The 24,793-nt window shown below is 52.9% G+C and overlaps 7 protein-coding genes across 7 annotated transcripts; 3 read left to right on the top strand and 4 right to left on the bottom strand.

The window, feature by feature from the left end:
* Positions 1-3,542: 3,542 nt before the first annotated feature.
* On the top strand, positions 3,543-6,134 carry AA0111_g9668 (hypothetical protein; the record flags this gene model as incomplete). The annotated part of the gene is made up of 1 exon (XM_028656251.1): positions 3,543-6,134. The coding sequence occupies one exon, from the start codon at positions 3,543-3,545 to the stop codon at positions 6,132-6,134; it is 2,592 nt and encodes an 863-aa protein (XP_028502767.1).
* A 5,729-nt stretch (positions 6,135-11,863) lies between these two features.
* Positions 11,864-14,212, bottom strand: AA0111_g9667 (UV-damage endonuclease; the record flags this gene model as incomplete). The annotated part of the gene is made up of 2 exons (XM_028656250.1): positions 11,864-13,510; positions 13,562-14,212. 2 exons carry the CDS (start codon positions 14,210-14,212, stop codon positions 11,864-11,866), a joined length of 2,298 nt encoding a protein of 765 aa, XP_028502743.1.
* Positions 14,213-16,467: 2,255 nt separating this feature from the next.
* Positions 16,468-20,394, bottom strand: AA0111_g9666 (Protein transport protein; the record flags this gene model as incomplete). Its single annotated transcript, XM_028656249.1, has 4 exons — positions 16,468-16,512; positions 16,567-16,865; positions 16,919-20,127; positions 20,186-20,394. 4 exons carry the CDS (start codon positions 20,392-20,394, stop codon positions 16,468-16,470), a joined length of 3,762 nt encoding a protein of 1,253 aa, XP_028502744.1.
* Positions 20,395-20,732: 338 nt separating this feature from the next.
* AA0111_g9665 (hypothetical protein) lies at positions 20,733-21,252 on the top strand (the record flags this gene model as incomplete). Its single annotated transcript, XM_028656248.1, has 2 exons — positions 20,733-21,062; positions 21,115-21,252. 2 exons carry the CDS (start codon positions 20,733-20,735, stop codon positions 21,250-21,252), a joined length of 468 nt encoding a protein of 155 aa, XP_028502857.1.
* Positions 21,253-21,615: 363 nt separating this feature from the next.
* On the bottom strand, positions 21,616-22,165 carry AA0111_g9664 (hypothetical protein; the record flags this gene model as incomplete). The annotated part of the gene is made up of 5 exons (XM_028656247.1): positions 21,616-21,706; positions 21,765-21,777; positions 21,841-21,903; positions 21,960-21,975; positions 22,031-22,165. The coding sequence occupies 5 exons, from the start codon at positions 22,163-22,165 to the stop codon at positions 21,616-21,618; spliced, it is 318 nt and encodes a 105-aa protein (XP_028502858.1).
* Positions 22,166-22,446: 281 nt separating this feature from the next.
* Positions 22,447-23,019, top strand: AA0111_g9663 (hypothetical protein; the record flags this gene model as incomplete). Its single annotated transcript, XM_028656246.1, has 4 exons — positions 22,447-22,504; positions 22,674-22,786; positions 22,843-22,906; positions 22,985-23,019. The coding sequence occupies 4 exons, from the start codon at positions 22,447-22,449 to the stop codon at positions 23,017-23,019; spliced, it is 270 nt and encodes an 89-aa protein (XP_028502859.1).
* A 506-nt stretch (positions 23,020-23,525) lies between these two features.
* AA0111_g9662 (hypothetical protein) lies at positions 23,526-24,305 on the bottom strand (the record flags this gene model as incomplete). The annotated part of the gene is made up of 1 exon (XM_028656245.1): positions 23,526-24,305. One exon carries the CDS (start codon positions 24,303-24,305, stop codon positions 23,526-23,528), a length of 780 nt encoding a protein of 259 aa, XP_028502747.1.
* Positions 24,306-24,793: the final 488 nt, after the last annotated feature.

Genomic DNA, 24,793 nt, shown 5'->3' with positions numbered 1-24,793 from the left:
GGCGATGATCTGGTTCTATGTTAATAGGCGACTCAGGGTCAGACAAAATGCTATGGCATGACGTGCATAGCTGTCAGACGGTTTGTGGGGTTGATGTTTGCGGGGATCATGTTATGCATGGACCACTCATCCGAGCTTTGAGCTCCAACGTAAGAAGCTTCGACATGACCTCGGATCCTGTGCACTGTATCCGAGGACAGTGCACAGGCTACAAGAAACGTGGAAACATTGCATCGCATGGACCGTGAAGCGAGTTGCAGCACTTGGCTACTACATGGCTAACACATGGCTATATTCCGAGATGCCAAGTGCTGCAATCAAGTTGCTGCACAGGTTCGGAATGTCTACCTAGGTACCTTCACTGAAATCTTGGCGCTTTCCAACCTTCTCACGTGCACCGCAAACCTTCGAGGTACCACCATGTCCTCACGATTATGGCATTCAACAAGGCGGAATACTCGGGAGGTATTCCTACTTCCCACTCCACTTTTGTTTGCTCATACGAATTGCGCCATTCAATGCCACATGTTCGTCTCCACGGGAGCTCCATTCCATCGTGGGAAGTTGAAATTACCTGTGCAAGCTAGAGTGCTTCCAGCTAGCCGCCGAAACTTTGTCAGGCGCTGTTGGCCGTAGCCAATACTTGCTTCACGTGCTAGACATGTATCTAGTGGATCTGCACGCTCAAAGGTATCAAACCGCAGCCATCAGACCGCTCTTCTGCGTCGCTTCGAAGCGCTCGCAATGTGTCCGCGTGGGCAAGAGCCGGATACACTCACCCTTGGAGAGATATCGACGCTAGAGTACAAGACCCAGCGGGCCCCATCGACGGTGCTGTTCGCTAGCGCAGGGTTCTTGTGGAGACCATAAATAGAGAGCCTCCGAGGAGCCCTGTTCGCTGTTCTAACCGCAGCCGCCGGTTGTTCAAGAGATCCAGCGCTTGCGGACGCCTTTGTCTTGTCGTTCCCTACCAAGTGCCGGCGAAATGACGATCTTCAAGATGAAAACACGGAAGCATTTCTCCATTCAGTATGCCTCGGTCTGGCTCCAGGTCTTTTGAAACGTCTGCTGTCGGGCCGGGCATCGTAGAATTGAGGGTCCGGGAAGCGAGATCTTATACTCTACCTGGCGCCGGAAGAATTGCCAGGGCGGAGATTAGGGTTTTTGTAGAGCTGCCATGGCCCGCTCGGCTACAAGACATGTCCCACAGAATGGCGATGATGATCTAGTCGCAGCTATCGGACAAACTCCGACCCTCAGGCGTTTTTACATCTGATGCATCATAATGGTATGATTGTCGGATATTGCCCGGAGCTTAAACAATGAATGTGAGGAGCCGCAGCTCTCCTATCATTTTGTCTAGCCTCGCAGAAGCTAGGCATCCAGCCGGTATCCGTGAGGCTCTCTTCGTAATCCGTTTCGGCGTGATAGCTAGGTCTGGAATTAGGAGAGCCACTGCCAGCGGGTCTTCTGCGGAGCGAAGGAAGACATGCTACAAATCTTACAAGGCTTGTAAAAGGACTCGCTTTTGGAGAGGGCTCACCAAGTGGGCGAACGAGGTCTGTGGCTGCTTCGTATCCATCCCCGTACTACCCCGCGTGTGCACATTTGCGCAGGCGCATTGACGGTGAACTGCTTCCCCAGGTACGGATGGCTAGTGACAGGTCTTGGATAATGAAACCTTGTCTAGCAACACAAAAGCCATCTGCTGACGGGAGGTTGAAGCTGCTTGTTACCTGAGACAAATCGTTGAGTGGTGGAGCACAGCCAGCATACCAAAGTAGCGCACGTCTCCGATGCATGTCTGACTTGGCACTCACGTGCCTAATACCACGATCAGGCTAGCGTATGGGAATCGGTGAAGGCGCCATTTGAGAGTGGCTTGTATCTACACGAATAAGGGGGTGGATAGGATGGGGATGGGATGTGGATGGGATGGGGAACGGATTGGGCTCTGAGTGACCTAGGCGCCGTTAGCTGGACATGTTCGGCACTCTTGCGGCGGCCGAAGCCACGGCATCATGCACGACAGAGGCTTTTCGAGGCTTCAGGGCTGTTGGAGCAGACCCTGAGGGAATCTAAAAGGTCGAGAGAAGACGGCCTCATGAGGTGTTTGGGGCACTGCCACGGTCAGTTTCTCACGAACCGTGGGGGTGCACTTGAGATGGCAATGGTCATATCGCTCTCTCATCAGGCCCGCATGGCTTGTTATCACAGCGGGTCCCACAAGAACGGTTCTGCCAAGAGGGCTGCGGAGCAAGGGACAGCAGGGCGACAGAAAGCTGCTGGCAGTCGTCCAGTATCCCAGGCACCCCGGCCATTGCGTGCAGCTTTGCATCATTTACGCCTGGGCCCGCCGTGTCCTTAATCCTCGATGTCATCGCAATATCCGCACCCGCCGTCAGACGTGTGCTCGTCGTGTCTGCTGCCCCGTCGCGTGCAGAGGTGCGCAAATTGCATCACCCACGCATCCTTTCCCTTCTTCATGCCTTGCGGCAGATCAGAGACTCCCGTTGCGGGGTTGGCGTGCAATGGGAGGCCGTTTCTTTAACCTTACGTACTCGTCCAGGGCTTGGCTTGGCGGAAGGCTTCACCAGCGGGCGGCTTTTCGCTGTCTTCTCCCACTGGCAAGCCCTGACAGACTACAGGCGCTGCCATCCCAGCGACATCATTCTACACAGCTTCGATGCGTCTTCGCGGCGGCACATTGATCGCCTCGGTCGGCTCCGTGACCATTTGCGCCTGGTCATTCGTCCGAGCGCTCACGTTGCCCATGGTGGCCCTGACGCTATCAGCAGCAACCAGCACTACTTCTGCAGCAGTGCAGCAGCTCGCGAGCCGAACAAGCCCTGCAACGCCTTCACCCCGGAGCCCTCGACACAAGCTCTCTCAGTGGCTGTGGCCTCTTAGCTGCTCCGAACTTAGCGGCCGGTAGTAGATCGTGCGTGCTGCAGCATGTCATTGGTGGAGCTTTCGTGGCGTCCAGCCCTCTCCGTCCTGCAGCAGGCCACTGTCGCCATCCATCTTCAAGCTCCTCCCGGGGTGCTACCATTTTTCCACGATGTAACCCGACCCTAACCCGACCTTACCTCGCGCCGTCCTGCAATTCGCCGTCACGGTGTGGGGTGTGGTAGGGATTGCCACAGCCAAAGCCTTGCAGCCGCTGCGAGAACATGCGGGCACCTGGCCTACTCGCTGCGGGCCACATCCTTCATGCACATCTCTCAAGATGACCACCTCTTCTCTTAATATCCTAGTGTCCAGTATGCCGCGGCATTTTGCATCCTACCCCTTGGCATCCCAGAGCCCTGTCCACTAGGGCCCTGACCTTATCAGACGGGGGGACCAAGCTTCCTTTACCCAGACCCATCGAGGCCAAAATAATACTTACCCACCGTGACGCGCTTCTTCTATGCTCCATTGAGTATTACCCCTCGTCTTCTTGTCTATTCTGTTCCTACACCTACTATACACGATCCACATCCTGCAGATGCAACGTTGTAGAGTACTGCAATAACACTTCCTCTTTTATCACACCCACCATGGCCGTCTCATCAACCACTGCTCAGCCTGCTGAGGTCGTTCAGAAGGCAGACACCACCGCCACCAACACCAACAACGCTGCCGCTGCTCCCAGGAAACGAAGAAGAAGAGCACCCGCCACTGGAGCCACCGACGACTGCTTTGCTTGCAAGAAACGTCAAGTCAAGTGTGATCGACGCCGTCCATACTGTGGGCCGTGCGTTGACATTGGAAAAGAATGCTCAGGATACCGTACTACCCTAACGTGGGGTGTGGGAGTAGCTAGCCGTGGAAAGCTCCGAGGCATGTCTTTGCCTATTGCAAAGTCGCCTTCTGCAACTGCAACACAGGAGCCAAAATCCCAGCGGATGAACTCCATAGCTTCCACCAGCACCACGTCAAGCACCGGTGCCCACCAAGATTACCAGCACAACTTCAACAGTCGGGCGAGCATTGACTTTGGTGCTCATTCACCAAGGAGTCCTACAAGCCCTATGTTCTCCGCACCGCAAGAATACCAGTACTTCAGCCCAACAAGTCCAATACCTATCCCCACTTCGTCCACTCCAGTCGGATATCCCATGCAACATCATGGAGAGCAATTCGAATTTGTGCATCCTCAAGCTTCCAAGTTCAGACATCACCAGCCACATAGGGGTCCCCTCCAAAGACTACAAACCACCCTGCACGTACCTTTCGAGGACAACGGCATGTCGGCCTCTTCTGCTTCTCTTGGTACCTACAGCGATAGCGACTTCCCCTCACCGAGCGAGTTCCCAAATACACCCGTTGACGAATTTCCCTTCGCAGACCCTTCAATACCACGATATCAGCCATTCGACCAGGCGCCCATGGGCTCTTTGGACCACTACTTCATTCACGAGGCTCCTCGCTCATTACCAACGGGGGACGACATGAGCTCTAGCGTAAGCTCAGATCAGAGCATACACGACTATCCCGAAATCAGTGCAGCCTCGCAAAGTATGGGTCCTGTCGTGTTTCAGGATGTTTTTGTTGAGGGGGAAATGAGCTCGAGTTTCAATGGATTCCAGCCTGGCTTCTCCTTTCTCCCGTCGGAGGGTATGTCTTCCTATGGCTCTGGCCCCCTGTCTCAAGATGTACTGTCGCTCACCACTTCGATTCCTCAGAGCCTTACCATCGCTTCGCCCCTTTCCCCGCGGATGCTATCCCTTCTGGACTACTACGACAAATTTATATGCCCGGTGCTGGTGGCTTTTGATAGCCATACCAACCCTTATCGGATGCACATCATACATCTAGCCATGCGCAACGAAGAGCTCCAGAACGCTATTGGAGCTCTAGCTACCAACAACATGCGTATGCGCGGAGGTATAGAAGGTCGACGACTGAGCGTGCTACACGACACGCGCCTGATACCGGATCATGCTTACTCACAGATGACGACACAAGAGCTGCGCGAGATGCACGGCGAAGCAACCGACGAAGAGAAGCACTACAAGGCCAACTCCATTGCCCTCCTCAACAAGAAGCTTGTCGACTACGATGGCTCGCAGGACGACTCCGTACTCGCTACGCTTCTTATCCTTTGTCTTTTCCATGTCTGCGATTCCGGCTTTACGAAATTCAAGACCCAGCTCGCAGGCGTCCAGAAACTGCTGAGTCTGCGCGACAGGACAGTCCGGTCAGAGTTTGTTGGGTGGATCGAGACTTTCTTTACTTGGTTCGATGTTATGACTGCTGCAGTCAATGACCGAGAGATCGAAGTACGCGGCGACTCGCTTGACATGATGAACCTCAGTGCGAACTTGGGCGCATTGGAACACCACTCTGGCTGCGAAGGCCGGCTTTTCAAACTTATTGCACGACTCGGACGACTAAATCTGCTTAGTCAGAACCGACCTGTACGCGACAACGACGACACGCCTACATCGTCACCCCGACCCAAGAAAGTCAAAGACTTTTACTCGTTCAGCTTCGATCATATGGACGGCAACGGTTGGGGAACGCCCATTAACGAGCACGTTGACCCCTTTACCTCAGCGCGCGATGATCCTCGCTCCGAGTTTTGGAGTGAGTGGAACGATCTTCGTATTCGGCTACAAGAGTGGGAGTTTCCATCACCTGGAGACATGCATTCCACATCCTGCGAAGCAACATCATCAATGCTCGCTATGTCGCCAGAACAGGCTGCGCTTTTCCACATTAGCGAGAGCTTCCGCTATGCCGCGCTTCTTTACACTGAGCGCCTAGCGCAGCCGACTCTTCCCGCTTCAGCTCTGAACTTCCAAAACTTGGTATCACAGGGACTTTACCACATTTCTCAGATTGGTATGACGAGCTGCGTTAACAAGTTCCTACTATGGCCATTATTCATTATCGGCACGGAATGCGTTGACCCTGAACACCGCGCTGTGGTGCGACAACGATGTGTGGAGATTCAACGTGAGAGCGGGTTCTTCAACAATCTCAGTGGTCTAGAAGTTCTCGAACGAGTATGGCGCGAAGATGACGAATGGTCGGACGGCGATGTGCAGGTGCCGAGGCAGAATGGGCCTTTCAGCACCGTACAGCATCCTTTCCGGTGGAGGAGAGCCATGGATCGCGTGGATGGGGAGTACATTGTGATTTGATGACGACGCTTGCTGGACACAAGCTATACACACGAGCTTGAGCACACACACACTCACAGATATGAAGCTCACCAACGAAGAAAAACGTGCATGAACAGGTTTTACGACATGGGTCTCAGGATTGGTTGGGCCGGCTGGGAAAAGCGAACCTTGGACAAACAAGTTTTTCGGCTTCATTTTATGTATATTTGTAGCGACGTTTATGCGGCATACCCTGCAACGATATGAAGTTTTGTGAAAAACATTACACAGTTAATGAAATTAAAAGCGTACCATATCCTCACACATACACCCCACGCCTGCTTCTTCGCTTGCAATCACTGTCTTGCTATCTTTACAAGATTGCGCAACCCGTCTCAAGATTGTCCAGATCGGCTGTTCTGCACGAGCATCGCGCATGCACCCCAACGCTCATCCCATGCAAGGCTGCACGAGCGTCTCTCTACCAGCGCAATGGGTTAACAAGTGTGGTTACACAAAGAACGAAGAAGAAAAACATGAGCTGAGATCATTCATTCATTCATTCAGACAAGGCTCACCGGTTCGGCGCCGGTCAGCAAATCGTACAACACCGCAACCCAACACGGCGTCGGCATTGCGCAAATCGAGGCTGCAGCGTCTCATTTGACATGAGGCGAAGACTGCCGACTCGCTGACCTCACCACATGCCCAATTTCAAGATCGTCATCAACTAAACTTTGTAGGAGTGCGCAGCCACATACACGTTCGTCCAGTCAGACGACAGCAGCGACAGCAAACGTTCGATTAAGGTGATAAGCTGACCCGATCTTACAAGGCTCAAGCTTGTACCAGCTGATGCCGAACCCACGAACCACGACCACGAACACAAGACAAGACTACCTGGAGTAACAAAAATTTGCCAGGTCAGGGTTTCACAGCGATGGCGAAAGACGAGCGGCCATGGCGCGCAAGAGGCGGTTATGGCGGCGTTAAGGGGCTGGCGTTTGACGGCGGCGCGGGGCAAAAGGAAAGGGTCGGGGGCGCCGCCGCTGAATGTCGCCATGAGATGAAGAAGTATACCCCCCAAAACTGTTGTGCCTCTTGAACGTGAGAGAATGCTTTTGAAAGCGAAGGGTTGAGATCACGATGAAGGCGACGCCGATGCGCTGATGCCGTGTATGCAGGTGTTGGTTGGGGTACGTACCGTATAGTTGAGTGGTTGAGAAGGGTCCCGCTCGTTCCGGCTCAGCTTGCCCTGCCACTGCTTGTCCGAACGGGGATCTGCGGTGATCATCTGCCAGGTACAACGTGTACTCATGCTGACAGCTCAGCTCATGTATACCTCAGGCTTTTGTTCTTTTCTTTCATGTAAAGCAAGTCTGACCTACGTACTCGGGTCGCACACGTCACTGCTCATGCATCGCAATACAACAACGTCAGAGGTGCATTGCTTCTTTGCCAGCTTTGCGGGGGGGAAATAGTTGGAGGGATACGAGTAGTTGCCGGTGGGGGATGTTCACGATACGAACAGAAGCGGAGAGCAGCCGGTTGGGCGCCTTGCCAGTCAAACATTCAAGCTACTTTAGGACTCTTGATTCATGCGCAGAGCAGAACGGGAGTTTTGCAATACGACTTACTCCGTTTCTATCTAACCCACGCTTCTGCCCCTCTCGATGCCCAGGTGTTCTTTGTATCGCATTGCCTGTGTACTTGCGCTAACCCTTCAAATTTCCGTGCGTGCATGTCCTTCTGGCTCCTCAGAACCACGCAACTCGACTACTATAGTACGGTGTATTGGTAGCAAGAAGGCAGCAAGTCAGCGAAGCAGAACAAGCCAAGAAGATAACGCAGTGAAGCCGAAAAGTTTAGCGCTAGGAATAGCTGCGATTAGAAAAGTAACAATATTCCCAGTGCTATGGATATCCAATTGCACATGGCAACGTGACTCGGGTCTCTCCAACGTCGCATTCGGGAATACCGCGGTATGTATCACCCGGTGTATAGGTACTGTGCAATCATTTCGGATTCACCGAGAGCCTGTGGTATCGCATTGCCCCCTATTGTTAGTACAGTAACTTGTAACTTGTAACAACCAAATCTACGCGGACGGGTCCCCTAGGATACCAAGACCGAAAACGCCATGCCAACGCGTTTCGTTCGTTTGGTGTGCTAATACTAGGATACGCAGGAACCGCTCATCTCGTCACACTTCCACGCCGTTCGGGTGCTTCACCCGAGCTCCAACTCGAGCCGGGCGTAATGCCTAATCCGGTCATCGGCTATTTTCTAACAAGAGAGCCGGCTGGAATGGCGGCTTGGAAATTTTGTTGTCTGACGGACGCCGTGACCGCGCCGTAGTTTGACGGAGCTATGTCTTGCATGTGATAATCTGGGGAAACAATTTTGTACGTAACTTTTGCGGAGTAAGATAGCCGACACTTGCGGAGGAGGCGTACGCTTTGTTTCGTCATGCCGCTCGAAGCGTTGACCCTTCATCTCCACGACAATAGAGCGTGATGGTGTCATGCTAGATGTACGCTGTGTGTAGCTCGCGTGAGGCGCAGGAGGACGATTGCGGAGCGGGCCATTACAATCGATCACTAAAGGGCCGAAAGAAGTTCCTAGAGTGTATGTGCCGCGTTGAGCCATGCAAAGCCGGAGAGGAAAAAAAGATTGGGCAATAGTTTGGAATGGTGACGTTGTGGCTGAGGAAGAAAGCAGCAGATGTCGTGAAGGCGCGTTGAGTAGTTGTTGTTGACGCGTTCCCGTGGCCGGCACTTCCGTTGTCTGTTGGTTTGAGACAGACATATGCGCTTGCTCTTTGGTTACATCGGTGGTGCAGTAGGTTCTTGGTATTGATGTCTATGGTACACCAGTAGAGAAGAGTTCTACAGAAACTTGAAGAACAACTATATGTGGTGGTCCTGTGGAAGCCGGAGCTCTCGGTACTTGCTTACGTTCACCTGTCGCATCCGCGCAACCATCTGGACGCTCTCCTGCCCTTGAGAGACAATCAGCAAACTGAAAACGGATTTGTAACAATGAAACTGATATTTCTTGCGCATGTCTGCCACGCGCAATGACTATGATGGGACTTCAACATCATTCAACAGCTATAGCGTCATAGTAAGTAATGAACCGAACACAGATCTTGGGCTTTTTCCAGGTGTAGCACTTTCTTCTCAGAGAACGGAACCCCACGATGGTCAGTGTATCGCAGTGGCTCTAGCTTCCAACCGTCTTCTCAATTGGCCTTGCAATCTTCTTCCTGAGATGGCTACCTTACTACCAGTCTTCATCGTTCGACACACCCACAATCCTCCAGCCTCCTACATCACAGCACCCGTCATCGAGATCCAACACCTCCGGACCGCATAGCCTATGCGCTCTCAACTACGCACATGCATCAGGATGCCGAGGGATCCTTGGAACTTCTTTTTGCATGTCTTGCATACTTGCACGGACGGATGACGGGCGCTTGACAATTTTTTCTCTCTGAGCTCAGACCTCTCGCGTAGATATTCACAAGCTCGGCCTTTGTCCCGTTCTCCATCGCTCCATCTCAAGCACAGTCTTCGTGTTCTTATCGCATGTGGGCCCTGGGGGTCTGAGCGTATGGACAACGCGTCGCACGACCTCTGACGTTAATTCAAGTTCGTGGTTGATAAGGCCAGAAGTTGAAAATTGAAAACGAAGATTTGGGAATCACGGAATACGCGTTGTGTAGTGCCGAAGATCAGAGCTCGACGCGAGACGGCTCGGTTATTCAACACAGGCTATGATCCACTGACATGAACCGTTCATAGATTCTTCCTTGGGAAACAATCTTCTTGCAGCGCCTTAACCGCCAAAAACCTCATTCGCTGAGCTGCACTTGAACAAACAAGCACGCCACACCGCCTACTGCTGACCAAAACGTATAGAAAAGAGTCTCCACCTGGTCCTCAATTCCAGGCATGGCGGTACGGTCTGAGGGCGGACCACCGGCGCAATACTGTTCCGCATAGCAGCCGAACAGTATAACCAACTCCCCTGCTCTGTTCTCAGCCACGACTTGGGATAGGCTACCAGCCCCTCGTTACCATAACGCACATCGTCAATGCAAAAATACATGCACTAGTGCACCGAATGTTCGATTCAAGAGTCCATGGACATGGTACGGGCATGAACCTCTATCTGTGCAAGGCTGTGCAGATAGACCTGCAGATATGTAGCCGCGGGAAGTTAACCGATTGCGGATAGCTACAAGGTGACTGGGGTTGATTGGCAGCAGGCAAAAGAGAAAGAGAAGCGATAGACACGGCCTAGAATCGAGTCATGGTCGACAATGGTTGATCGACAGACACTAGAGAGAGTATTCTAGATCGCAGTTCTTGGTGTTGAGAAATCAGAAGGACGTGCAAGGGAACAGTCGGGCCATCGACGACACACACACACGTACGAACAGCGATTGGTGGGATCACTTACCTGCGAAAGATCGTGCAATACACTTTATCGCAGTGGAGCAAAGAGGAGATGGACACATATGCAATCAAGAATACGGACATGTCGACTCCTACAAAACATCCACAGATAACGGTCTTGGTAAATCATGCCTCTTCTCTACAGCGCAGGAATACACAACCCACACACTCTCCATTACGCGACGCGTACCTGAAACTGAAGACACCAGATCCTCCCCCCACCACGACCATACCCCTCAAAGTAACTTTCCAGGCTATCCTCTGATGTTCGCACTAACTCACACCCTCTTACCCTTTTCCTGCCCATGTCCTCCGACGTGGTCCTGCATCTGCATCTCCCCACGGCCAGCTAAGCCAGCTAGAACCAGTCGACACTCTCACAGTAACGCTGACCTGCATGACACCATGCATGTGAAGCTATCGATTAAGCTATCGATGCATACATGCAATGTGATTGTGCCTGCTTTCCCAACCACACCCTCACGACACCTCTCCCGCACTACTATTCTGACAACAAGGCAGTCACGTCTTACACGCTTACACAAGGTTGAGCTCTATCCCCCTTCCGGCCGTGGGACATGCAATGGAAGGTGCTAAGAAGATGTGCGGAATGCCTCGGCATCCGTCGGTTAGTGCGGCAAAGTAACGGGCCGTGCTTCGATCAAGTTCTGGAAGTCTTATGCCGGTGCAGCAACGTATCTATCTACGTTATCTAACGCCATGTATTGGGGGAGGGGGAGGGGTAGAGATGTTATGGTGAAGGGGGGGTTAGTACGAGCATGGAGGTGGCTGGCCCAATTTTGTTCCACCTTGCTTTCGTTTGTTTTCCAACCCTCTCTTTTCTCCCCCCCTAGGCCTAGCGAATCTAAAGGTCCACATAGTGCACGTTTATGCGTCCTTGCCCCCCAACGAACGCATGTTCATACAGCGTTTCGGCCACACAGCTGGACTGGGAAGGTGAATAGATAGGTAAGCGCGAACAGCAAATTGTGAGCTACGTCAATGTGGAGAACGCATGAACTCTGAGAAGACGTTGAATACGAGTTTCAGTAAAAAGACGGAAGGGACAAGGCCGGGAAGGAATGGGACGGGATAACGGCCTGAAGCGGGAAGGGAAGGATCTAGCAGGCTCGGAGCATTGTTTTGTCTTTACTCAACCTCTCCTACAACCGAGATGATGTGAATCATGCTTTCAATGTCGCTATTTTCATGCCCAAAGGACCGAATTCACGTATTCGTTTACATTGGGATTGATATTACGACTAGCTGCACCATGGCTACCGATGACCGTGGGATTGCACTTGTCTACATGCTCATTTCGTCCGCTTCTTCCTTGTAGCTGACCTGGGCCGTAGCCCTTCCAGACTTCTGCCGTGTTGCAGCAGGCCGTGCATTTCGCTTCTGCACAACAGGAGCCTCGTCCTCGCTCCCTACATCGCTAAGCGGGGGTGAGCTAAGCTGATCTTCCTCTTCATCGGAAGCCGAAGGTGTTGGCACGGACTTAACTGCTGCCTTCTTCTTAGTCGAACTTGCTGCTCCTCGCTTAGTCGGTGCCGCCTTCTTGGCTGGTGTCTTGATGGGCGTCTTGACATCCTCAAGTGGAGCAGCTTCACTTGCTACAGACGCCGCGTCAGCGGCGGTCTTGCGCTTCTTCTTCGCTGGCGTAGCAGCGCCGTCTTCTTTCTTCTTGATGATGCGTTTTGGGGGTCTGAGCCAGTCCTCCATACCCGGAGGCCAGTACACTCTTCCCTCTGGTCCTCCCATGCCCACTTCCTCGTCGGGTACGATAGGCGGGGGCACGTCCTCTGGCTCTTCCTCTTCTAGCTTCGCGTCCAGCTCGTCCAATTCGTCACTCTTCTTCTTCTTACTCTTCTTTACAGCTTTCTTAGGCTTGGGCTTCCACGGCTTGTTCTCATCTTGACGTGTATGTGGCAGGATGTCGTTGAAAGTATGAAAGCCTGGAAGCTTGAAAGTCCGCATAAGCTCAAATACGGCCTGCTCCTTGTCCTTTGCCTCGATCATCAAGTCCATGGTATCAGGGCAGGGAGGGAATGTCATGACGCGAGGTGAATGCTTTCTCCGCGTTGTCTTAGTGATCGCAGCAGGTGTCGGTTCAGAGTAATGCATCTTAGGTGTGATTCCCTTTTTTTCCCATGTCGCGAGAATCCGTGGGTAGAGTTCCATGATGTCTTTGGTACCTTCACGGATTTGATCTGCATCGAAGATGATGTTGTGATGGTGGTAGTCGAGCACAAATGGGATGTTGAGCTCCTCACATAGAGGCAACAGCTCGTGTACCGACCATACAACATCGTCGTTCTCGAGCACCAGACGATTCTTGACACTCTGAGGAAGCTTTGCATAATTCTCCTTGAACCTTTCAATAGCCGCCGGCTTGTCGCCATATGCACCACCGAGATGTAGAATCATGACCGCATCGCGATTCTGCTGCTCTGGAAGCTTTAACAGAGAAAGCATCTCGTCATGGTACTCGAGATCGCGCATTGCGTTGTCGATGACCTGCTTTCGCGGCGATCCCAGCTGAGTGAATTGTCCTGGATGGGTAGTCACTCGATGACCCAGCTCGCCGATCACTTTGCCTACTTCACGCAATGTTTCGCCAGCAAAAGGCTCAAGCTTGTAGCCGTACTCGTCATGGCTTGCAAATGGAAACATCTCGCTACTCAGGCGCATGAACTTGATGCCGTACTTGTCGTTCCAGCGCACCATTTTGATAATATCCCGCGCATTAGCAAGGCCTATCTCTTCCACATATTTCATTCCTCGCGCGACATCCGCTGGTTGTTCCTTATCGGGGCGATTTTTAGTGGCATGTTCGGGCTGTGAGGGGTCCTTCAGGGGATGGCGATGTTCGATGATGCTCGCGATACGACAGGTTCTCGAGCTGAAGACGGGAGGGGTAGCACTACGGAGGTACGTATTGAGACAGGCCTGTATGCACGCTCGTTAGTTTAGATTAAAAAGTACCTGCAGGACGCATACGTAGCCAAGCCGTCCTTTCCATGGAAGAGGAAGGTATTCAGAATTGACCGGTGGGGGTCTCGACAGGGCTTCCTTGACCTCTGCCTCGTCCTCGTCTTCAGCCTCTAGGTTATCGACGTCGTCGGGATCGCCAGACATCCCAGCGCTGGCTGCAGGAGTGGTGGTCTTTGCAGCGACACCATTCACGGCGCTTGTGTTGGTGTCATCCTCTTCCGCTTTGATTTGCTGCGCGCCGACCTTCTTTCGCTTGTTCTTTGCAGCGTTCGCTGCAGGGGCGCCATTTGCTACGGGCGCATCGCCGTTTGTGGCAGGTGGTGGAAGCGCATTGTCTTTCGCAGTTGCGTCTGGTGCAGTATCGGCCTCATTCGCAATACCATTGCTCACGGCAGATTCCAGAACAGCATCCGCGCCTTCTTCTGCGTCAGGCGATGCCCGTAATGCGGTGACACCATCGACAATGTCAGGGTTGAGATTAGGATCCGTCTTTTCAGTCTTTCCCCCACGCGTCGTTTGGCGGCGTGGTGGCTTCGCGACGTTTGTAGGCAAAGGCACATCTGTTCGGCGCATCTGTGATCGATCCACAAGAGGCGTCTCTTCTGTTGTAGCAACCGCTGCTACTGCGGCAGCAGACCTTTTTCGCTTGGGGGGCATATTTGGAAGAAGAGATATGATACGAGATGTCTGTACAGATGCTGTCGCTCGGAGTGGTGTTTGGAATGCGACACGAGAGCGGATGCAGTGAAGGGAACGTAACATGCGTTCAAGACTTAGGTGATGGCGCCGTACAAGAACAGCAAGAGTATTGAAAGGAGGAGGCTGAAACTTGCGATCCGTGCCTCCAAGGCCATATTGGGTGGCTAACGCGTCGAGCTCGCGCCTACGTCATTACATTGAAGTTTGATGTTATGACGCCTGGTGTTGCTTGAGATCGGCTTTGACCCGATCGGCTACGATTAGCGAACCCGCCCGATCTTGAACCATGTTCCGTCTTCCGCATCTACAAAGCCATCACGAACACAACCGCATTTGTGCATGAGCTTGTGGAAAGAGGTATTCACCATATCTTGTGACAGTCTAGACGTGGCTTAGCTTAACAATCGTGCTTGGTCGTTTTATAGCTCAGACAGCAGGTCAGGACGGTGCATATGCACAATTGTTATTTGTGCAAAGATCCCCTGAAGCACAAGGCCCATTGCTGAGCTGAGCATCTCACGATCTAGGTAGCGACGTCATCGAGACATCCACATTCATTTCTCGTTGCAATGCCTGACCATCCACGCGCAGTCTCTCTCAGGTTGGCTCTGAAACACAGACGAAAAACTTGTCAAAAGTCCAAATTGATGGCATTTAGCAGTCCTTGAATCCTGGATACGTTGAAATTGGCTAGACAGTAGCGCGAATGTTGTACTTGGTCTCGGCTCAATGACTGCCTGCGCCTGCCTGCGCCTGTCCCTGTTTTCGTAGTCTGGAAAAAGGTGGACACGAAAGAAGGCAAACTGAAAGCTTAGGCGCGATCGAATGGAAAGGACGACCCGTGTTAGACATGCGAGAAATCAACTTCTGAGCTATCAAGGATGCGTATCCTTTTGACGACGCAGACGGACATACTCGCCAGACTACAGGGAGCCAAGTACATCACTGTAGTTGACGGATAGATCTTGTCTGTTTCTGCTGCCACGAACGGTAGGCTGAGGAGGGCGGTCAAGGTGTTCTCGAAACCTTTTGAACCACATGTCGCGGAGTCGAGCCAGAAAAAAACCCCCCAATCTTTTCGGGTGAGAATTTGAGCGATCCACCTTACGGCTTTTAACCCTGGCATTTGTCGTCTAAGATTTTCCATCTGTTCTGGCGCGTGAGACTTCGGTTTGTCTGGGGTACTACGGTGAACATTTCTGGCGGCTTGTTGTCATCATCAGCGGAGAAGGGGTATCGAACGCTCGGAAAGAAAAGCTTAAGCCCTTCCGAGTGCAGAGCCCGCAGTCGCTATGAAGACCCTCCAACAAGAACGGTACACACCCAAAGATCTCTGTGGATGAAGAGAGCGAACGAGGCGATAGTCGTGTTGTTCGCTTTTATTCGTGCCGTCAAAACGAGCGGATCGTCGTTAACTTGAGTAACCAAGTCGAACACACACTATCCAGTTCTGCCTTCTCTCTCTCTCTCCAGCCTTCTTTGCCTCTCTACCTCTGAAATGCTCAAGTTCCTTCACTCTACGCCGCCACCGTTTCCTCGTCTAGTGGTTCGTGCTCGGATACTTCGCGAATAGCGTTTTCTTCGAGTACGTGTTAGCCCGTGTTTTGGAGTGTTGAAATCTTGTGGTGACTATATATGCTATGTACTTGTAGCTTTGGTTTTCTGTTCGTCTCCTCTAAAAAAAGACTATAGTACGGTGCCCTTTCTGTTCTTAATGTATGATCTTTCAGAATAGCAATGGTATCGCGTGTTTGTGATTGTATGCACACAGCGCAGACAAGGTATGACAAAGGCGACCTAGGTGAAAGTAGAGGCTGGATATGGGTATACAAGGTACCATTACTCATTCGGAGGCATCCACGTATGACATCCAGTGAAGAAAGTGCAACATTTCTCACAATATGGCCATGTGCAAGGGAAACCTAGATGAAAATGTTATGTCACGTCAAAATAGAAAGCGCACCTCACCACACAGGAGGCATCCGCGTGCAATACATGACGAGAAAGGTGCTCACTAGTCGAATCAATCGATCAGTCATTCAGCATATCTCTCATTTTCTCTAATGACATGCAAAAACGCTAAATACGGGGGCGAGAATCCTGCCTTGAACGCGGCCTTTTGTTTACCACCTTCAAACTCTCTACTTGTACACCACAACGTAATATTCGGGAACACTGACCAGCACGTTCTTAGTCGCAGCAGCACTCACTTTCTAAGCAGTCGACTTGCTAAACTGAATCAAGCGCTTGACACCAACCTGCATCAAACATTAGCCTTCCATTCGTCTCACACGCTTTCAAGTAAGACTTACCATCCAGTTGCTACCCTCATCCGTCTTATTGGTCATCAAATCCGAAAAGATTGCGACCGCAGCATCATACTGCTTGGCCTGGATGTTAGCCGCGAGTTCGTTCATGCTCTGGATAGTATCAGGCTTGAGCAGATCCTCGTTGTTAAGGTGGTCAAACAGGATGTTGAGGCGCTTCTCGGTATCTGCAACGTGCTGCTTGTACTGTGCTGGTGCCCTTGCCTTGACCCGTTGTAGGTCGGCATCAAGGATCTCGTAGATGGGACGAGATACGTCGGGAATGTGCGATCGGTCACCGGGGGCTGTATGTAAGTTAGTTCCAGCCAATCCACGCGATACCTGATGGATCACTTACGATACTTGGCTGCTGCCGGCGGAGCCGCTTGTGATTGACCAGTACCGGGTCGAGAATCTGGTCTTGGTGGTCCGCCTTGAGGACCTCCGGAAGGAGGGCCTGCCCGCGGAGGTCCTTGCGGTGGGCCCCTTGGTGGTGGCGGTGCTGCAGCAGCCGGTGGCATTTGTTGCGCCGGCGATGGTGCGTAAGGTGAGCCAGCTGGTGTAAATTGGCCTGGAGGAGGCGCAATATTACGCGGTGGTGGCATTGCACCCATAGGCCCAGATGGGGCTGATGGTTGCTGACCTGGAGCAGGAGCATAGCGATTCGATGGCGGAGCGGCAGCGGTTGGGGGTTGGTATGGCGACGCTCCACGTTGTAGTGGCGCCTGTTGTGGGGGTGCAAAGCCTGCGGGTGGTGCAGCGTAGTTGTTTGTTGCCGGAGTTGGTGCGTAGGGGTTCGGGGCGCCAGTTGGAGGTCCAGCTGGTGGAGAAGTCATACGAGGAGGGCCTTGGGGCGGGCCCTTTGGAGGAGGTGGAGGTGTTGATCGTGCTCCTGGCGAGAACGGGCCTTGAGGCGGACCTGCGAGGGGCTGCTGCTGGTTCGGGAACGGAGAAGCAACAGTGTTCATGGGAGTACCACGACGCGAAGCTGGCTTAGGGGGGCCAAAGTCTGGTGTGTCATTCCAGGCGGGAATGCTACCCCTGTTGGCTGCTGGCACAATAGATGGAGAGTTGGAGAAGTTGCGTGGCGGAGGTGCAATTGGTTGTTGAGTAGCCTGACCGTAACCACCATAGCCCTGAGGTTGAGATGGCTGGTAACCGGCTGGCGTGTACGCATTGCCGGACGCTGCTGCTGGTGTGAATGTTGATGGTGCAGTGGCCTGGGCTTGTGACGAGAGAGGGTTGACTGGAGCATAAGGCGACGCCCTTGGCTGCGTTTGCATAGGATTGACTGGAGCGTAAGGGGTCTGCTGAGGCGGTGCTGGTGTTGCTTGTGCAGGTTGACCATATGAAGGGACTACGACTTGACGACGACCAGTGCTAGTAGAATGGGCCTGCTTGTGGGCTGTCGCTGGCTGGGCTGCAACCTTTCTGGTGGCTTGCTTGACCCGGTTCCTCGCTACATCTGCTGCTGGGTACTTTTGAGGCAGAAGATCTAGATACTTCTCTGCAATAGCGAGCTGGCCATGGGCAGAAGCAATGTCAGCATACTCGACGTACTTTGCGTACAAAGGCTCGAGCTTCCAGTCGTCCTCTTTTTGCTGTTCGGTGTCCTTGAAGTCGGTGACCTTTCGGAACACTGTGACCTTCTCGATGAACTCCTGGAGTGATCGCGCGTGGATTGAGAAACTGTTGTCACCATCAGTTTGCTCAATGCCCGCCTTCTCGCTCTCTTGAAGCTCCTGGGCCCAGTTGACGACGACCTTCTCAAGCTTGGAACCAGCCAAGTAGCAGAAAGACGCATCTTTTCGGTACGATCCTGACTCTTCAGAGATGGCTTCTTCGAGACGATCTCCGAGAGCCTCGCAAAGGTCGGGGAAATCGGCTTGATCGGCAAATGTGCAGATTGTTGCCATGACTTCCTTCCAGTCTTTCAGATCAGCATTGTATACAAAGTCCCACAAGTTCTTTCCGACGACCGACGCAAGGAGTCGTAGGTAGTTTGGTGCGTCAGTTTGCCTTTTGAAGTATGCAGCCTGTGCCTTGGCGATGCACTTCTCTCCACCGCAAATGGCAATCATAAAAGCATCCGACAATCGGTTTTCCTTCAAACATACATCCAATGCCGCGTTGAAGTCACCTAGCATGAGGTTGCGAGTGATCTTAGTGTCTGCTTCAGACTCGGAGCCGGTATAAATCTGGAAGGGATTGTTGGTCTTGGCGCCCTTGGAAGCTGCGAGATCCGAGAGGAAGTTGCCCTCATCAGTCGCATTATCGAAGAACGAGGAGCCTTCGTCCGCATCGCCGTTTATCTTCTCTTCCTTCTTCTTTTCTTCTTCTTCTTCCAGCTCCTCTTCCTTGTCAGAAAAGCCAAGGTATTCGACAAGCTTGCTTCGTGGGTTTTCTGATGTGAGGGTCTCGATCACGGTCCAGTCAGCCTTCTCTTCCTCATTGGCAGCCTTGGAAATCTTCGACTCGCAGATTGCTGTGAGATCGCCCTTGTCCAGAGCCTTGTCAAACTCCTCACTTGCGGCGCTGACGTCTGAATCTACTGCGAATGTCTCGATGGAGATTTTGGACTTGTTGTCAACGATGCCGAACCGTACCAGTTTTCCGCCAAAGCCAAAGGCCACACCAGCTCTCCTCTTCAGCCATTTCGGGGGTGTCTTCAGAGAGAAGGATGCGCCCTGGGGCTCTGCGTGTGTCTGGGCGAAGAAGTCCTCGCCTGCAGGGGCTTCAGTCGCCGCCTTGCTCTGGTCCGCTGCAGCGCCAGTGTTTTGTAGTGTCTGAACAGCAATCTTGCCGTCGAAAGATGCGGTAGCGAGGAGGTTCGGGTTCGCGGGGTTGAATCTAGTCTGGAAGGTCCAGTTTGTGACAACTGGGAATTCGCCCAGCTGCTCTCCGGTGTGCGGGTTCCAGGCAATGGTCCTGTTGTCCTTGCCGCAAGATAGCAAGAGGTCGCTGTCTTGCACACACCACGAAAGCGACAGTACACCCTGGTCGTGTGCCTGTAGCGTCTTCTCTGGCGCATTGGTGTTGCGGAGGTCCCATACCAGCACGAGCGGATTCTGGTCCGTCGGGATGGCGGTGACTAGTCGCGTGGGCACGTTGGGGTCCCACGACACGGCGCTGACTGTTTTCCGTCCATAGTGGTTCAATGTGAGGTTCTCCTTCTTCAGCTTGACGTCCCAGACGGTGACGAAGCCGCCACTGCTGCCGGTGGCCAGAATGTGCGCAACCTTCTTGTTCCAGTCTAATGTAGTGTACTCGTCGGGGTTCGCTCCAGCCTTGCCTAGGCGGAACGACTTGGAGTCGTCGGCGAGGTCGTGGACGTAGAGCTCGCCCTTGGCACCGGCCGAGGCGAGGATGTTGGATCGGAAGGGGTTGAACTGTATCGCCTGGATGGGACCCGTGTGCTTGTCGATCTGGTCAATCTCCGCATCCTCACCCTCGCCTGCCTGCAGCTTCTCTGCATCCCATAGGACTAGTGCCCCGCTGTCGAGCGCACCCGCTATTATGCCCCGCGGGTACTGTTCGCTGGGTTGACTCCATGCAATGTCGTTGAACCTGCCATGTTTGCTTAGTTACATAACACCGCTATATGGGCTGAACTATTGCTTGGTACCTTGACTCGACGCTCACGGTAGCAACGGGCTTGAGCTCCACGCCCTGCTCGGCGTCGTCCAACTTGAGCTCCCAGAGCTCCAATTGTGTTTCGTTTGAAAAGTCGGCGTCCACAGCCCCGGCCTTGGTTCCAGTGGCAACAAGAGGCTGCGTGGGGCCTGGCGACCAGGCGAAACAGGCCGTCCTGGGGATTTCTCGTAGGCGGACCATGACGGTGTTGGGCGGTGATGGCGCCTCGGTGTCAGATTAACGAATTGGGGAATAAGGCACGAACAAAATAAGGGACAAGTGAGGGGATCTGGGAGTGAGAAGAGAGGTATGCGTTGTGCAAAAGAGTAAGGAGTGTCCGCAATGTGTCTTGAGCGCGGAATGCAAGCAAGGCGACGACGTGCTTCACCATCAACGGAGCATCCACCTGTCCTTCCCTGGTCCATGGCGGGCGCGGCCAACTGTGGGTCCCGCTAGCCACGTGATATCGAATTTCAGCTCCGAATCTCGACAACGCGACCATCGACAAGCCATTTCCGAATTCGCACCCACAGCCAGCCATGTCCAATCTATCAGACACGTCACGACTAAAGGCTACCGTCTTTGTCGGCGGCCTCGACCAAGCAGTCACTCAGCAGACGCTCTTCCATGCCTTCCTGCCATTTGGCGACATTGTTGAAGTCAACTTGCCCAAACCGGAAAACCAGAACCAGGGCGATCAACATCGGGGATTCGGCTATGTCGAGTTTGAGACTGCAACCGACGCGACAGACGCTATTGACAACATGGACCGTAGCGAGCTGTACGGCTCCGTTATCAAGGTAGCCGCAGCCAAACCACAGAAAGACGCAAACGAAGGACTAGGCAGCAAAACAGCCATCTGGGAGCAGGTGTGTAACATGTTGCTGTACATGTGCGACTTTTTATGCTAACAAAATGCAGGAGGGCTGGTTGGCCAAGCATGCTGTGAGTGAAGAGGATCGCAAAGCTAGTGAACAGACCCAAGACGAGGCCAATGGGCCCATGGACCCTATGCAGGGTTTGGAAGGTCTTGACGAGGCAGGACCGAAGCCAGTCTAATCTCAGTCCTTCTTTGGCGTTTGCAGGCGTTGGAAAAATGTATTTGATACCATGTTCTTGTTACACAAAGTTTTTTCTCCTCTAGGAGAAGGTATGAAATACAGCATATCACAAGCACGGTTTCAGGAATCGTGCCACATTCTGCCGCACTTGCTAAGATTCAAAGTCCTTGATGATCTCGCCATTGCACTCGATGACTTCCTTTTGCACGTCTAGACGCAACTCGCAATGAATCTTATGCTTGATTTCGAACTTGACGAGGACTCTGTCCCGTATGCTGTACCTATACACATGGCTGCTGGAGCCCTTCCAAGCCCGCCGATTCCATCTTTATTGTATCCGGTTCCTTGCAAGCCCAGGCGCCTACTCCTGCTTGCCCTGTCGCTTGAGACGGAGGGTCTTGTCGACCCAGAGTTTCCGGGTGATGGAGAAGAAGGCCATGCCGACGGCGATGCTGCGAACGTATCAGACCACCTGCGTTAGAGTATTCGAAGCGGAATGGAGGGGCTTACCCGAGAACGATGACTAGATATTGGGGTTAGCAAGAGGCTCGAAAGGGAGCATAGAGGGGGAGGGAACAAAACGTACTCAGAGGCCAAATCTCAGTGGGGATGTTCTTGAGCTGGCGGATACGCTGGGATACGGTGTGGGCTGTACGTCGTCAATTCATGTTGGATGGCGATATGCGGCGGCTGTGGTTGGCTTACCGCCATGCTCCTCCTTCTGTCATGTTGTCAGCATCAATTCCCGAGTCACAGTGAGATGTGGCATTTCATACAGGCACAGGGTTGCGCATGCGCATTGTCTGCCTCATGAAGAGCTGGGGGCTCGGGCGCATGGCAGCCATGCGCGTAGGCTGCATAGCCATCATGCGTGTCGGCTGCATAGACAGGGCCCTGGTAGCTTTGAACATGTTGGCGGTGTTTGTGTGTTATTAATTGGAGTGGAGAGTTGGCGTCGTCGTTGGGGGGGAGCGATAATGGCTGTTTCGTCACAGGCAAGCAGATGCTGAGAGAGCTCGCGGCCCTGGTTCGCCCGGAAAACGCCGAGCGAATTGTGTGTGGACAATGCGTTTCGGGTCGAACCATCGCAACCTCACAACTTCACTTCCGTCACCACTTTGACGACCACACCAAGCCCAGCCATTGCCGCCACCCTACCCCTCGACAAACTCCAACCACCCCCATCGCAACCATGTCTGACAGCGAGAACGGCGACGAGCTTGTAACCAAGCCCTTCAAGTTTGTCACTGGTAAGCTTTTCCCGCTACTCCGCAGTCTCTCGAATTGATAGCTAATCTCCCACCGCACAGCTGGTACGCCACCCCCGGACTCGCACGCCTGCCTGCACCGCCTGCCAAAATAGCTTTCACAGCTCCAGATATGCGATATGGCCTGCTAACAAAGCTTCGGCGCACACAGGCTTCGATGCCCGCTTCCCCAACCAGAACCAGACCAAGCACTGCTGGCAAAACTACGTCGACTACCACAAGTGCATCATCGCCAAGGGCGAGGACTTTGCTCCCTGCCGCCAGGTGCGCGACCCCGCAGAAGCCGAATGAGACACGGACCTGTGTACTGATGGATATAGTTCATGTTGGCCTACAAGTCCCTTTGCCCCAGCGGCTGGACATCGCGATGGGACGACCAGCGTGGTGAGTGTTTCCTCCCAAGCCCCATTGCGCATGCAGTCGAGGCGTCCAAGATGAATATAGTTGCTGATTTGTGAACAGAGGCTGGCAACTTCCCCGTAAAGCTCGACCAGTAAATATTTCGCCATGGCGACAATTAGCATGCGACAATTTCTTAGAGCTGGAGACGATTGGATCAGAGTGGCGTTCGCAACTTGGAGCCCTGTATCATAGCGATCGATATCAGCAATGCGACTCTGGTTCATTTAGTTGCCATTCCATGCTGAATTTCGTGATGTATACAAATGTTGGCACAGGCACGCTCAAAATCTGACAAGTGTCATGTGTGTCATACATTATCATTCAATGTTGCTCGATATCCGAGTAGGTATAGTGAGTGTGGCCAATTTGCAGTAAAGTTGGGACTTTAGGTATATAACAAGACGAGGGTAAATCGCAGATGATGGTGAATCGCCGCTTGATGAAAACAACGCTAAGTGGACAGAGGAACAAAAGACCGCCCAAGACGCCACAAAGCAAACCCGCCCAAATGCAAGACCTGCTCTGCTATGAATATGAACATGGTAAAGAACTCGAGCCATGTCGAGTGGGTTGAATCCGGATATCGATGAGACGAGACCGTCTAGTTGGGCCACGCGTTCACCGCAAACTGTCCAACGTACTTGGGCGACCTACACACAGGCAGCGAATACGTAGGCAGAGGGACGTATGAGAAATATGGCTCGGAGCCCAGCACCGATTCAAGGATAGGCTGGAACTGTTTAAGGCCCCAATTAGGGTCGTCAGTCCGTACTTGCTGCTCTTCTTCTTCCTCTTCTTCTTCGGGAATGACTGCTGGATCGTCGCCATGAGCGCTGTCCTTGCGCCAGTGCTTTCCTTGGTCCAAGATTTCGTCAATGCTGGAGAGCGAAGTTGGAGCTGCTGGCTGATAGGTTGCATCGTAGGCTTGGCGTGCCTCCGGGTCCATCAAACAGTCGAAGCCGGCCTGCAGTGCTCGATACTTTTTCGCGTCATTGGCAAAGTAGACGGAGCGCAGACGGCGGTACGCAGCTCTGATTTCGTCCGTGGTGGCCTCGGGTGTGAGTTCGAGGATGGCGTAGTGATCCGTGACTTCTCCAGACTCGCTGGTTGGCGAGGCCATGCCCGAGTCTGTTGGTGACATGGGCGAGGCAATGGGATTGCGTTGTTGGAGCAAAATGGAAGCATCTGAGACGTATATTGAAGCTCTCTTTGCGTGCTGTACCATGACTGAGTTGCTTGCTACGCTGATGGGTCGTGGGCGTTGGATGGCTTCTGATTGGTTTCGCTCGTGGCCGGCGAATCGTTTTCTTGGTGAGGGCGATCGCAGTGGACTGAAGTTCATCTTGCACACTTGATCGGAAGAATAAGAGGGGGGAGACATGGTTGTGTATGTGTGAATCATTATGTACTAGCAGTAGGTGTGTGTGTGTGTGTGTGTGTGTATGCGGTACAGTAACAATAGGTAGATGTAAATGTCAGAATGGCTATGCGTTGTGTGCGTGCGTGTGTTCAAAGAAAAGATGCTGTTGTTGTGTAGTAACAAGGTGTGGGAAAACATTGAATGATCAGGACCAGTCCAGGACCACAAGGACAGGGCAGCATGGTGGCTGCGCACTCCTGCAGGGGGGACGATGCAATCACAGGGGAGGTCAGAAAGGTGGAGCACCTGGCCGAAATGGCGAAATGAAGATGTTGTGAATGGAGTAATTAATCAAAAGACGAGCTAGGGGCCTGGCGGATGAAACAGAATGCCGTTGCTGGCCTGGCACGTTTGGACCAATACCAAAGGGTCCAAGTCGGCGTTGGTAGGGACTGCCAGTGCTTCGGCCAGACACGTGCTGACGTGACGAATGACTCCGCGCTAAGCCC

The sequence above is a fragment of the Alternaria arborescens genome, assembly GCF_004154835.1.
Source record: "Alternaria arborescens strain FERA 675 chromosome Unknown contig_28, whole genome shotgun sequence".
In the NCBI taxonomy this organism is placed as follows: domain Eukaryota; kingdom Fungi; phylum Ascomycota; class Dothideomycetes; order Pleosporales; family Pleosporaceae; genus Alternaria; species Alternaria arborescens.
This window is presented reverse-complemented; position numbering and strand designations above follow the sequence as displayed.